The 14,463-nt window shown below is 49.1% G+C and overlaps 1 protein-coding gene across 14 annotated transcripts in view; it reads right to left on the reverse strand.

Moving 5' to 3' along the window:
- Nucleotides 1-10,053: 10,053 nt before the first annotated feature.
- Nucleotides 10,054-14,463, reverse strand: part of DLGAP4 (DLG associated protein 4) — a 227,761-nt gene continuing 223,351 nt past the window's right edge. For 12 of the 14 annotated variants that reach the window (XM_017512532.2, XM_017512524.2, XM_017512506.2 and 9 more), the window contains 3 exons: nucleotides 13,771-13,862; nucleotides 12,702-12,857; nucleotides 10,054-11,890 (listed from right to left, as the gene is read on the reverse strand). In XM_017512532.2, coding sequence (XP_017368021.1) covers nucleotides 11,672-11,890; nucleotides 12,702-12,857; nucleotides 13,771-13,862 — 467 coding nt within the window. In that variant the 3' untranslated portion in view covers nucleotides 10,054-11,671. Of the gene's footprint in view, nucleotides 11,891-12,630; nucleotides 12,858-13,770; nucleotides 13,863-14,463 lie in introns of all 14 variants that reach the window. The other 2 variants (XM_037732794.1, XM_037732790.1) reach the window with 1 other exon arrangement.

Genomic DNA, 14,463 nt, shown 5'->3' on the forward strand with positions numbered 1-14,463 from the left:
TATTTTGCTCTTGTTGCCCAGGCTGGAGTGCAGTGGCGCGATCTTGGCTCACCGCAACCTCCGCCTCCGGGTTTCAAGTAATTCTCCTGCCTCAGCCTCCTGAGTAGCTGGAATTACAGGCATGCACCACCATGCCCAGCTAATTTTGTATTTTTAGTAGAGACAGGGTTTTGCCATGTTGGCCAGGCTGGTTTCGAACTCCTGACCTCAGGGGATCCATTCCCCCCAAGCCTTCCAAAGTGCTGGGATTACAGCTGTGAGCCATGGCACCAGGCTATAAGCCCAGCTATATTTAAATTTATTTATTCCCACCTCCAACCATTTGAGAGTTTCTTGCATACATATGTCCTGTTATCTCTACATTTTTCAGTGAGTACCTCCTAAAAAGGAGATTCTCATAAATATGCATAGTACAATTATAAAAGTCAGGGAAATTTTCACACTGATTTAATTACCTAATTTACAGTCCATGTTGAGGTTGTGCCAGTTATCCCAATAATGTCCTTTAGAGGAATTTTTTCTGGTCCAAAAGCCAATGTTTCTGAGTGTACAGCTTCGTGGCATGAGGTACATTCGCTTTGCTGTGCAGCCGTCACCACCGTCCATCTCCAGAACACTTTCATCTTCCACAGCCGGACTCCTTGCCGCTAAACACTAACTCCACCTTGCCCCTCTCCCAGCCCCTGGCAGTCATCGTTTTTCTGTTTCTGTGAGTTTCTCTACTCATTCGAACCTTATGTAAGTGGAATCATATAGTATTTGACCTTTTGTCACTGACTTATTTCACCCAGCATAATGTCCTCAAGCTCCAGGGTCATCCATGTTTAGCATATATCAGAATTTCTTTTTGGGGGTGGGGGGTTTGTGATAGGGTCTCACTGTCGCCCTGGCTGGCCTGCAGTGGCACAATTATAGCTCACTGCAGCCTTGACCTAGGCTCAAGCAGTCCTCCTGCCTCGACGCTCCCCAAGTAGCTAGGGCTGTAGGCATGTGGCAGCACACCCAGCTAACCCTTTTGTAGAAACAAGGTCCCCCACTTGGACCTCCCAGAGTGCTGGGATTATAGGCCTGAGCCACTGTGCTTGGCCCTGGCTACTTTTTTAAAAATTCTTTTTGTAGAAATGGGATCTTGCCATGTTGCCCAGGCTCTCGTCCTTTTTAAGGCTGTATAATATTCCATTGTGTGCATATTTTGTTTATCCATTCATCATGGTAGGCACTTGGGTTGCTTCTACTTTTTGGCTATTCTGAATAATGCGCCTGTGAACGTGGTCTCTTCAAGTCCCCACTGTTGTTTTTTTAACCTGGCATTGTGAACATATAAGTCTCTGTTTTCAATTCTTTTGGACATATGCCCAGAAATGGAATTGCTGGATCAAATGGTTTTTCTATTTTTAATATTATGAGGAACTGCAATAACTGTTTCCCGCAGTGGCTGTACCATTTTAAATTCCCATCAACATTGTACAAGGGGCCGGGTGCGGTGGCTCTTGCCTGTAATCTCAGCACTTTGGGAGGCTGAGGCAGGCGGATCACTTGAGGCCAGGAGTTCAAGACGAGCCTGGCCAGCATGGTGAAACCCCATCTGTACCAAAAATACAAAAATTAGCTGGATGTGGTCGTGCGGTCTGTAATCCCAGCTACTCTGGAGGCTGAGGCAGGAGAATTGCTTGAACCCGGGAGGTGGAGGTTGCAGTGAGACAAGATGGTGCCATTGAACTCCAGCTTGGTCGACAGGGTGAGATTTGGTCTCAAAAAAAAAAAAAAAAAAAAGGTTCTTTGCCCATTTTAAAGAGCAGGTGTTTTTTTTTTGTGGAATTCTAGGCGTTTTAAAAACATATTTTGGATATTAATCCCTTTATATGATTTGCGGACATATATATACATGTTTGCAATATATGTTTGTAATATATATATGTGGGTGTATGTATATATTTACATATATATGTATATATAGATAGATATATACACATATATACAGATATATATACATATAAATACATATGTATACATATATACATATATAGACATATATACACACACATATACATATATATACACACACACACACATATATATGTGTGTGTGTGTGTGTGTGTGTGTGTGTGTGTGTGTGTGTACACATATATATTTTTTTAGAGATGGGGTTTCTCCATGTTTGTCAGATCTGGAACTCCTGACCTCAGGTGATCTGCCCACCTCGGCCTCCCAAAATGCTGGGATTACAGGCATGAGCCACCATGGCCAGCCTATATATTTTTTTAAGATGGAGTTTCACTCTTGTTGCCCAGGCTGTAGTGCAATGGTGCAGTCTCTGCTTACCGCAACCTCTGCCTCACAGGTTCAAGCGATTCTCCTGCCTCAGCCTCCCGAGTAGCTGGGATTACAGGCATGTGCCACCATGCCCAGTTATTTTTGTATTTTTTAGTAGAGATGGGGTTTCTCTATGTTGGTCAGGCTGGTCTCAAACTCCTGACCTCAGGTGATCTGCCTGCATTGGCCTCCCAAAGTTCTGGGATTACAGGTGTGAGCCACCGTGCCTGGCCTGCAAATATTTTTCTTATTCTAAAGGTTTTCTGTATTTTAAAGAAAAGCTTAAATTGTTATTTATAAACCGTAAAATTCACCTATGAAGTGTGCAATTCAGTGGCTTTGGTGTGTCTACAAAGCTATATAATCAACAGCACTGCTATGTAATTCCAGAACATTTTAGTAAGTAATCCCCCAAAGAAACTCTGTACCTGTCAGCGGGCATTCCTCATTTTCCTCTCATCCCAGCCCCTGGTGACTGTGGATCCACTTTTCCTCTCTATCAGTTTGCTTACTCTAGACATTTGTTTCTGTGTTTTGAGATGTCTTGCTCTGTCACCCAGGTGGGAGTGCACTGGCATGATCTTGGCTCACTGCAGCCTCTGCCTCCTGGGTTCAAGCGACTCCCCTGCCTCAGCCTCCCTAGTAGCTGAGACTATAGGCACCTGCTACCGTGCTCCGGCTCATTTTTGTATTTTCAGTAGAAATGGGGTTTCGCCATGTTGGCCAGGCTGGTCTCGAAATCCTGACCTCACGTGATCCTCCCCATGTCAGCCTCCCAGAGTGCTGGGATTACAGGCGTGAGTCACCACGCCCAGCCAGCTTGTTTAGTCTAGAAACTTCTTCTTTTTTTTTTTTTCTTTTTGAGATGGAATTTCTTGTTGCCCAGGCTGGAGTGCAATGGCGTGTTCTGGGCTCACTGCAATCTCCACCTCTCGGGTTCAAGCGATTCTCCTGCCTCAGCCTAGCTGGGACACCACTGTGCCCGGCTAATTTTTTTGTATTTTTAGTAGAAATGGGGTTTCACCATGATGGCCAGGCTGGTCTTGAACTCCCGACCTCAGGTGATCTGCCTGCCTCAGCCTCCTGAAGTGTAGGGACTATAGGCATGAGCCGCTGCACCTGGCCTACTCTAGAAACTTCAGACAAATTCAGTCATATAATGTCTGGCTTCTTTCACTTAGCATAATATTTTTGGGGTTCATTTGTATTGTAGAATGTCCCAGTACCTCAGTCTTTTTCATTGCAGAGTTTGCAGTGAGCCAAGATCACACCACTGCTTTCCAGCCTAGGTGACAGTGAGTCAAAAAATAAAAATAAAAAAGAAAGAAATATCTCTTTAGATCCTTTATGTATTTAAAACTTTGTCTTTTGGTGTTGAGCTGTTAAATGTTCTTTATATATTCCAGCTATTGCATCCTTATCAGACACATGAGTTGTAAATATTTCCTCCTATTACATGGGTTATCCTTTCACTTTCTTGGTAGCGTTCTTTGAAGCACAAGTGTTTTTAACTTTGAAGTTTAGTTTATCTGTGTTTTCTTTGGTTGCCTGTGCTTTGGTGTCATACCCAAGAAACCATTGCCTAATCCAAGGTTGTAAATGTTTACACTTGTTTTCTTTTAAGAGGTTTTTTTTTTTTTTTTTTTTTTTTTTTTTTTTTTTTTTTTGAGACGGAGTTTCGCTCTGTCTCCAGGTAGTGGAGTGCAGTGGCGCGGTCTTGGCTCACAGCAACTTCTGCCTCTTGGGTTCAAGTGATTCTCCTGCCTCAGCCTCCTGAGTAGCTGGGACTACAGGCACGCACCACCATGCCCAGCTAATTTTTGTATTTTTAGTAGAGACGAGGTTTCACCATGTTGGCCAGGGTGGTCTCAATCTCTTGATCTTGTGATCTGCCCGCCTTGGCCTCCCAGAGTGCTGGGATTATAGAGAACGGAAGCACTGCACCTGGCCAAGAGTTTGATAGTTTTAGCTTTCCGGTCTTTAATCCACATTGGGTTAATTTTGTATATGTTGCAGGGTAAGGGTCCAGCTTCCTTTTGCTGCATTTAGCACCATTTGTTAATACTTCTTTCCTCATTGAATCCCCTTGGCACTGTTGTCAAAAATCAGTTGTCTATAAATGTATGGGTTTATTTTGGACCTTTAATTCTGTTTCATTGATGTATATGTCTACCCTTATGCCAGTACTACATAATCTTGAGTGTTTATTTTTTGAGACAGGGTCTTGCTCTGTCACCCAGGCTGGACTGTAGTGCTGTGATCATGGCTCACTGCAGTCTCAACCTCCTGGGCTCAAGTGATTACCTAATGTCTCAGCTTTCTGAGTAGCTGGAACTATAGGCATGTGCCACTACACCTGGTTAATTTTTGTATTTTTTGTACAAAATACAAAGATGGAATCTCGTTGTGTTGCCCAAGCTGATCTCAAACTCTTGGGCTCAAGAGATCCTCCTGTCCCGGCCTCCCAAAGTGTTGGGATTATAGGCATGAGCCACTATGCCCAGCCTTGATTACATTAGTTTTGTAGTAAATTTTACATTTCCATGTGAATTTTAGGATCAGCTTCTCAATTTCTACAGAAAAGGGACCTGGGATTTTGATAAGGGTTGTGTGGAATCTGTAGATTAATTTGGGGGAGTGTTCCCGTCTTACCAATACTGAATCTTCCAGTCCATGAACATGGGATCCCTTTCCATTTATTTACATCTTTATAAATTCCTTTCAATGATGTTTTATAGTTTTGACTGTGCAAATCTTCTGTTACATTTATTCGTATTTCATTTAGAAAAAAAACTTCTTTTAAATAGAGATGCAAGTCTCAGTGTGTTGCCTGAGCTGGTGTTGAACCCCTGACCTCAAGTGATCCTCGGCCTCAGGCTCCCAAAGTGCTGGGATTACAGACGTGAGCCACTGCGTCCAGCCCAAATGGTGGTTTTCTAATTCCTGAATTCCATCTACTGCTATTAGTGGTGGATGTGTAAATTGCTTGTTATGCATCCAAGTGGAGATGTTGAGTGGGAAGGGTGGAGTTCAGGGAGAAACACAGGCTGGAGACTTACATGTGGGAGTTGTCAGTTTACAGAAAGTTAAAGCCATAAAGGCGGCAGAGGGGCCCTGAAGACCCATGTTCTGTGTTGGCCACAGGGCTTCACAGGGCCTGAGCTGGGGTGACACATTTTGGAGACAAAGTGTGGGTTCCTTGGGTCCAGAGAGTACCATGGGTCTATGGAAGCTGATACTGGAGGCTCCTGTTTTATGGGAAGTGGGGTTCTGTGGTAAGAAATGTCCTGGCTCCATTTCAAGCTGGCCCCAAAAGCCTTACCTTTCCTTTTTGATACTGAGCCTTGCTCTGTTTCCCAGGCTGGAGTGCAGTGGTGCGATCTTGGCTCACTGCAACCTCCTCCTCCCAGGCTCAAGCGCTTCTTGTGCCTTAGCCTCCTGAGTAGCTGGGATTACAGGTATGCACCACCACACCTGGCTAATTTTTTTTTTTTTTTTTTTTTTTTTTTTTTTTTTTTTTTTTTGGTTTTTTTTTTTTTTTTTTTTTTTTTTTTTTTTTTTTTTTTTAGTAGAGATGGGGTTTTGCCATTTTGGCCGTGCTGGTCTTGAACTCCAAGCCTCAAGTGATTCACCCACCTCAGTCTCCCAAAGTGCTGGGATTATAGGCATGAGCCACCGTGTCCGGTCTGAAAGCCTTATTTGTTAACCTGTCATTCAAGGCGAGTCTGGCCCTGGTCCCACCTGGAGTAGCAGCACTTACACCTGTGCCACTGTGCTCACTGTGCCTTTCACTGCCATAGCACGGATAACTCCTGCTCATCCCTGAAAGCCCAGGTCAAATACTGCCTTTTCCGCCAAGGTCCTTCATTTAGGAAATCATTCTTGAGGCTCTACTCTGTGCCAGGAACTGAGACCTGGTGAAAAAAAAAAACACTCTTCCCACCCTTGGGAGCCCACCATCTTCTGCATAGAGACGGATGCTCACAAATAATCACACAGATATTAAAGCATCATCACATCTGTGACAACAGCAAAGGAAAGCGACTCTTGTGCTCCAAGTGTAGAGCACTAACCTGGCCTGGCCAGGGTGCTTTGTGGGTTTCCCTGAGGAAAGGCCATCTGTCCTGAGAGTGGAGGCAAGAGCCGATGTCAGCTCATCGGTGGAGGGCTGGGGCACCCTGTGGCAGGCTCTCAGGTTGCCGAGGGCAGCTCTCACTGGAAGTGTGGCTGGAGAGGTGGGCGGCGGCCTCTAAGGCCAAGGTGAGGAGGCTGGGTTTAAGGGTTAAGCAGAGTGTGATGCAGCCCAGTCAGCATTTTGAAAAGCCCCCTGGCCACCATATGGTAGGGGCAGGGCCAGCAGCAGAGACCACGCCAGCTTTCAGATTGGCCACAGATTCAGACGGGCAGGAGACTTGATTTAGAATTTCTGTCATACAGCCCATTCCACTGTTGGTGGTAGAAACCTCATCTCAGCGGGTCTTTTCTCCACAGCATTTGCCCACAGAGGCTTCCGCATGGTCCTTGGCCCTCAGGCTCCTGGTGGTAGTGGCTTTGTCCTGCTGTCCTGTCTGTAAGGTCAGCTACTACCAAGTGCTGTTCCTAGTGGTAGCTGAGCCTTCTCTGTGTGAAGACTGTGGAAATGTGAAACCCTGGGGAGCTTGGGGTTATAGAAGGGAAATCTGGGCTGTGTAGGGTTCTCAGGGAGGGACCCATGGGTGGCTGACAGTCTCCTGTCCCCTGTGCCACCTCTGTGGTCATCCTGCAGCCTTTAGGAGGGCACTTCCGCTCTCTGTCCTGGTCCCCTCTGTTTCCTCAAAGACTAGGCTTTGGAAACACAGATGCCAAGGACTTCTTCCCAGCTTCTCTGGGAAGCTGCTGTCAGCCTTTCCCTGAAGTAACAAATGCCTCCCTGATGGAAAAAGGTACAAGGACATGGGACATCATCTAGTCATATTCTTGTGAAAACCATTTAATCTGAATCTGGCCATGAGAAAACATAAACCAAATGGTGCACCACTCTATAAAGTGCTTGGATACTTTAAAAACATCAACATCCCACCCGGGCACGGTGGCTCATGCCTGTAATCCCAGCACTTTGGGAGGCTGAGGCAGGTGGATCACTTGAGGTCAGGAGTTCGAGAGCAGCCTGGCCAATATGGTGAAACCCTGTCTCTACTAAAAATACAAAAATTAGCTGGGCATGGTGGCCCACACCTGTAGTCCCAGCTACTCGGGAGGCTGGGGCAGCAGAATCGCTTGAACTGGGGAGGCGGAGGTTGTGGTGAACCAAGATGGCACCACTGCACTCCAGTCTGGGCATTGCAGTGACTCCATCTCAAAACAAACAAAAACCAAAAAAAAAAAAAAAATCAACTTCTGGCAAAACAAAAAAAGTAGGGAAATTTTGACTTTTAAAGAGACTAGAAGGACATGGTGGCCTGGAGCGGTGGCTCACACACTTGTGATCCCAGCACTTTGGGAGGCTGAGAAACAGGAGGATCACTTGAGCCCAGGAGTTTGAGACCAGCCTGGGCAACAAAGTGAGACTCCGTCTCTACAAAAAAAAATTAAAATTAGCTGAGCATGGTGGCATGTGACTGTGGTCCCAGCTACTTGGGATGCTGAGGCAGGAGGACTGATTGAGCCCATTTGGTTGAGGCTATAGTGAGCCATGATCCCACCATTGCACTTCAGCCTGGGCAGCAGAGTGAGACCCTGTCTGAAAAAAAAAAAAAGAAAAAAAGACACACATGGTAACTGAAAGCAGTGACTGATCCTTAATGGGACCCTGGAGGGATGAAAGGGAAAAGCTATAAGGGACATGGTTGTGGGGGCACCTGGCGTGCGGGCTGTGCTTCAGGTCGTATTAACATGTGCAGCGAGTGCCCTCCTGGGCAAAGGAGGTGCTCCTTGGAACATTCCTTTCTTAAGTTTGAGGGTGGTGATGGTTTTGTGGCTGCGCAGGAGTTGCATGATGTGTTTTGGGGTGAAATATCACCGTGTATACCATTGACTCTCACATGGCTCTTGGGGAAAACCAATGCGTGTGTATCTGAGAATGCACAGGTGGCGAAATGTTGGTCATCGGTGACTCTGGCCACTGGATGTCTTATTATATTGTTCCTTCAACAGAGGGGGTGTCTTCTCTACTGTTGTGCCAGGAGGGCTGAGCGTGGGGGTCCAGATTCTGCACATCAGACACCCCTACCCTATCTTGTGCTTGATAAGAGAGTGCAGGATCCCTCCAGAGACCCTAATCCAACACTCAAGGTCCTTCCCCTGCTATAGCAGAAGCAGGCTCTGAAAGGCTAAGGGTCTATCCCCAGTCTCCATGGCCTATCCAGGGGAGCTGGCTGCTAGCTGCACGATGGCCTCCCACCCTGCACTGTCGCACCTCTGAACACCTGCTGTAATGCCTGATGCAATCACAAACTTCCTCACTTACCCTTCAGATCACCCCCAGCTGGGTCTCAGGGTAGGCGTAGGTCTGGGAAGGTGCCAGCCCTGGGAGTTAATCCGAGCCACCTGTGGTCACAGGTGTATTGGGATCCAGGGACAAGGGCTGCTCCAAGCATAGGAGTCTGGCCACACAGTTGGGATGGGCTCCTGGGACCTTGCTGGGGAGGGCTGAGCAGCCTGAACAAAGCTGCTGGGAAGGTAGGGTCCATGCATCCCCTGGGCCTGAGGTCATGAGCTTCTTGGCTGGGTTAGGCCAAGGGAGGAGACCAGGAATCTGTGGCTCCAGAGCCTAGCCGGAGAACTTTCTAAAAGGCATGTTCTGTCTGGGCATGGTGGCTCATGTGTGTAATCCCAGCACTTTGGGAGGCCGAGGTGGGCGGATCACCTGAGGTCAGGAGTTCAAGACCAGCCTGGCCAACATGGTGAAATCCTGTCTCTACTAAAAATACAGAATTAACCGGGTGTGGTGGCAGGCACATCATCCCAGCTACTCGGGAGGCTGAGACAGGAGAATTGCTTGAGCCTGGTAGGCGGAGGTTGCAGTAAGCCAAGATTGTTTCGCTGCACTCCAGCCTGGGTGACAAAGCAAGACTGTGTCTTGGAAAAAAATATGTTTCTACCATGAGGGCTTGGCACCTCCTGTTTGTTGCGCCTGTAATGCATGCTGCTCTCTTCCCCCAAAGCTGGTTACCTACTCATCCTTCCAGTCTCTACCATAACACACTCCTGCCCAGGCTGGGTTTGGCTGTCCCACTTGGGGTCCTGCAGCCTCATTCTGCTGCGTCTTGATTTCCACCACCTGTTGACTTGACTTTATCTGCCCCGTTCAGTATCTGTCTCCCTCACCAGAGTGAGCTTGGCCCCGGGGCCTGCCGAGGAGGTGGCCTGGAGATGCGAGTCAGGGCTTGCAGCTGACAGGGTGGAAATAGCTGCCAGGCAGGGGGAGATAGGTACTCTGCCCTGGAGAATGTGCAGACTGGATCTGTGGGGGATGTCCTCTAGGGTGGTCTTTATCGGCCTATCCTGGCTCCTGTGATAACATCTATCTTCCAAAGGTTTATTTCAAACAGGAAGCTGGTGAGTTTGCACACTCATTTTTGGGAGAGGGGATGGTCAGCTCCGTCTGCCTGCCTCAGATCAAAGAGCTGGCGTGTGACAGCTGGCATCCCGGCCAGCACTCCCATCAGGCTGTCTCCACAGAGCTGCCTCTTGGGAGGGGTCTGGCTCAGTTTCCTGGGCCCATCCTGCTCATCCCCCTGCAATAATGCCACGAGCCCTTGGTACACGTTACCTCATTTATTCTCACAACATGCCTGTGAGGTAGGGAGGAGGGACTGTCCCCGTTTTACAGAGGAGGAAGTTGAGGCACACAGAGGTCAAGTGACTTGCCCAAGGTCACAGACGGCGGCCAAGCTGGAATGGGGCCCCGGAGCAGGCCCTTGGTTCACCTGGGGAGTCCCCGCTGCAGCAAGCGCCAGCCAAGAGGATGTCTGTGATGCCAGAGAGGCGCATACACAGCGTCGAGCAGCCCCTTGGGTACTGAGCTGGCTGTGGGGCTGGGCCCCTGCCCTCCCCCACCCCGCCCTGCAGGCCTGGGCCACTGCAGCTCAGGGCTCCTGACACCCTTGGAGTGGGGATGGAAGGCAGGAGAGAGAGAAGGATAATTGGGGTTAAAAAAAAAAAAAAATACAGAACAGAAAACTAGAGGCTGGGCATCCCCCTCCTTAGGGGAGGGAGGATGGAGACCCCCCCCCCAAAAAAAGAGGGCTGCTTACACACAAGGTATATATTTTTACATACACTTGTACACACACCTAGATATAGTACATGTAAAAATATATGCTATTCACACACCCGCCTCCTGCCAGGTGCCCCGAGAGCCAGCGGCGGCGGCGCTGGTGGGCATGGGTGAGCAGATGGGCGTTTGTTAAATATACACTCTAAGGTCTATGTGCATATGTACACATACATACAGACACTGCCGCCCGCCCCTCGGGCACTGGACACAGGCGCGGCTGAGGACGGACAGCCCCCTGGAAGCCACTCAGAGTCCTAGATTTTGCTGAAGGAAGAAGGGGCTGGAGAGAATAAAAAGGCAGGAGTCTGGGGTGTGATTAACTGTGGCTTCGTCTCATTTCCCCTCCAAGACTAAAACCTCCCTCATCTGCTCAGTAGCGAGTCCTGCCTGACACTGCTTCGGGCTGGCGGGGTACCTCCCCGTGAGAGGCCTCCATCTGCATGTGTGTGTGTGTGTGTGTGTGTGTGTGTGTATGTGCGCGCGTGCGTGAAGTTGTGTGTGAGCACTTGGTGGGGGAGGGAGGGGATGCATGTCCATCTCTCTATCCTCTGGGCCTTCAACCACAGGGAGGGCTGAGACCCAGAAAGCCGCTTGCCACAATGGCGACTGCTGTGTGAGCTCTGAAGGGAAAAGAGAAAACGTAAGAATGAAAAATCCAAGGTCAGAGCTGGGGTAGCCGGGGAAAGAAGGAGGGACATGGCAGGTGTCCAAGGCTGCCCCTGGACTCTCGTCATCTTGTAAACAAGCTAGTGTGAGTTCTCATCAGATAGAACGAATAAAAAGACCACAGTCCGGAGGCTGGGCCGGGAGGTGCCGACGTCCATCTATCTAGTCCACCACGGCCAGCAAGAGGAAAAAAGTTTTCTAGTTTCGTGACTTTTGTTGATTTTTTTTTTTGTGAGTAAAATCTTCATAACCTAAAGCTGGGAGGGACCCAAAAAAGCCAAATCGTGAGCCCTTATATGCGTCAATTTGAAAGTTGGCTCAGGGTCTCTAGACAGAATAACCATAGCAAAGGCTGAGAAAACTGTTCCATTCGCACTTAGTTTTTGTGTGTGTGTTTTTAATGATTTAAAATCGTTTCCTTCCTCCTGCATGGTCTCAGAGCCTGGTCTGGGCCTCCGGGACATAAATCTCGATGCTGTCTGCACTCTCAGTGGCTGAGTTCTGCCGAACAGAAGCTGCCCGCTTGGCCGCCAGGAGTCTCTTGCGGGCCTCCTGGCGCTGCTTGTCGCTGGCGTCTGAGGCCTTGTCACGGCTCACTGCCGGCTTGGATTTGGCTGGCTTCTTTGGGACTGGAGGGGGTGGTTTCTTCTCTTCCTTTAGTGAAACAGTGAGGAGGGTACAAAAATAAAATAAAGGTGCCACGTTTTGTGTGGTGCTACCCCCACCATATGCCGGCAGCGAGTCTCCGCCCCAGCCTCCCCGCATCAGGCACAAGCAACACACACTTGGAATCAGGAAGCCACGAGAAGCGATGACAGTGGGAAGAGCACAAGGCAGAGGAGCAGAAAGCAAGCTCAGACTCCAAGGGCACTCAAGCAGGAAGGGACGGACAGATCCCCCTGTCCACCCTCGCATTGAACTGCTGGGAGCCTGAGACTCAGGCAGGAGCTAGCCCAAGTCACACAGTCAGACTTCAATTTAGGGCTTCGACTCCCAGGTCACACTTCCCAGGCTATTCTAGGGGATTAGGCAGAAGGGCCATGGTTCAATAGGGGCCACTGGTTCTGCTTGTTTGCAGAAGGAAGCCTCAGGGAAGAGGCTGGCTACCACAAGGTCACAGAACTGGCTCTAGACCCCAGGACTCCTGGCAGCAGAGCCCCAGGAGAAAGGAGCATTCTACTGCCTCCTCTGTTGTAACGTGCAGAGGCTGTGGGTGTGCCTCTCCCAGGATCCCCTTTTCTGGACATGCAGGGCAGAACACGTGCTTCGGGGCAGCCTCAACTACAGAGCATGCGGCATGCCGGACAAGTGCCAAGCATGGACCCCACGCAGTAATGGACGTGAGCCCCCAGCTCAAAGACGACACATGGAGAAGGGAGCCAAGCAGCACTGACCGATGTGGGCAGCGTTATTGCCGACCAGGAATTTGTCCCTGGACTTCCCCTCCGCACTGCTCCATGCTCACCTTCCTCTTCTCGGGGGTCTCCACCAGCTGCCAGCTGTTGGCCTTGAGGTGGTAGAGTTCATCAAACTTCATGCTGATGTCCTCGATGGACAGCTGTAGCAGGTCCCAGAACCCTGCCAGGTCCTGGGCTGTGGGGCGTGGGTTGGCGTCAGGGTTCTGTGGGCCAGAAGGGGATTAGTGGGGCCGGCTCGGCAGAGGCTTCTCCTGCCCCCACCCCCGCCCCACCCAAGCATGGTTCCCCTGGCCCTGCCAGTACCCTACCCTCAGGGGCTCTTGAGGTCTAGTGTCCTGGTCAGTATCTATATGAATCAATCAAGCCAGTTCTGGTCAGCACCAGCCCAGTGGTGGGGATCCTTGGGGACAGTCTCATCATGAGGATTAGAGGTCACTGTAGGGCTGTAGTGAGGAAAGCACTCCTGTCTCTAATGTAGGTCAGGCAGACATTTGTTTTTGTTTTACAGGGAAGAAACAGAAGTTCTTGGCCATGGTGCGACAGTGACACCGAGAGAAGCCTGATTCACTCCCAGGTGGGAAGATCACAGAATTCGTGTTGTTGCCCTCGTATCACTCTGTTCCATGACAATGCAACCCCCAGGTCTCTGTAGGTCTTGGAGACAAACACTCTCCACTGTCTCCTGCTGGGAGCGCACAGATTCTCACAAGCAGAATGGCCCAGGCCTTTGCTTCTGACCCCAGCAGGGCCAGCCCTCCTAACAGGTAAGAGGGAGGGAGAAAGCCAAGCCACCAATCCCAGCAGTGTACTTCTTTAGTTCTTACCTTGAGTGTCTTCTTAGATACAGAACATATTTTATATAAATAAACCAGGCTAAGGGACTGAACATCCACATGGCTGTTTCAACATGGAAAGGTATTAGAGATGTGATAGGGCTGCCCTCACCCCCTTTCTTGTGCTAGACACTGACACACATTGCCATTGTCCTTCCAACACCATGGGGAAGCTGCACTGTTTTGTGTTATAGAGGAGGGTACCCAAGCACAATCTATCTGGGGTGTAGTGGGCAGCCACAGGTTGGACGCCCTCCTGTGGAGGAAGAACAATCACACTCACCAAGTTTTGCTCACAGAGGCCCCGGAACTGCTGGAATTTCTGGGACATCAGTAGCTGGGCACTTCCCACAGCACTGAGGACTTTTCCTAAGACTGAGAAACAGAAGGCAAAAAACAGACTGATTTAGCACAGGGTTTGTTGGGATGGCATCATGTCTTTCGTCTCCCCCATACCTTCTTAGGGTACCACTCATTATTTCATGATGGTGGGGTCCTCATTTTATCTACATATTAATCCCTTCTCATTGAGAAAAACGCAAACTATATTGATAAAATGAACCCCCACCCCATTTTCTGAGGACATTTTACAGCAAAAATATGAAAACTGAGTATAAATGTAAAACATTTTCCAGAAAAACATAAATTACCACCATGGTCTTAAGAAATAGAGGCCTGGCATGGTGGCTCACGCCTGGAATCCCAGCACTTTAGGAGGCTTAGGCGGATCACTTGAGGTCAGTTCAAGACCAGCCAACATGATGAAACCCCATCTCTACAAAATACAAAAATCAGTCGGGTAAGCCGGGCGCGGTGGCTCAAGCCTGTAATCCCAGCACTTTGGGAGGCTGAGGCGGGTGGATCACGAGGTCAAAAGATCGAGACCATCCTGGTCAACACGGTGAAACCCCGTCTCTACTAAAAATACAAAAAATTAGCTGGGCATGGTGACGCGTGTCTGTAATCCCAGCGACTC

This window comes from Cebus imitator, unplaced genomic scaffold, assembly GCF_001604975.1.
Source record: "Cebus imitator isolate Cc_AM_T3 unplaced genomic scaffold, Cebus_imitator-1.0 Scaffold18, whole genome shotgun sequence".
Lineage (NCBI taxonomy): Eukaryota > Metazoa > Chordata > Mammalia > Primates > Cebidae > Cebus > Cebus imitator.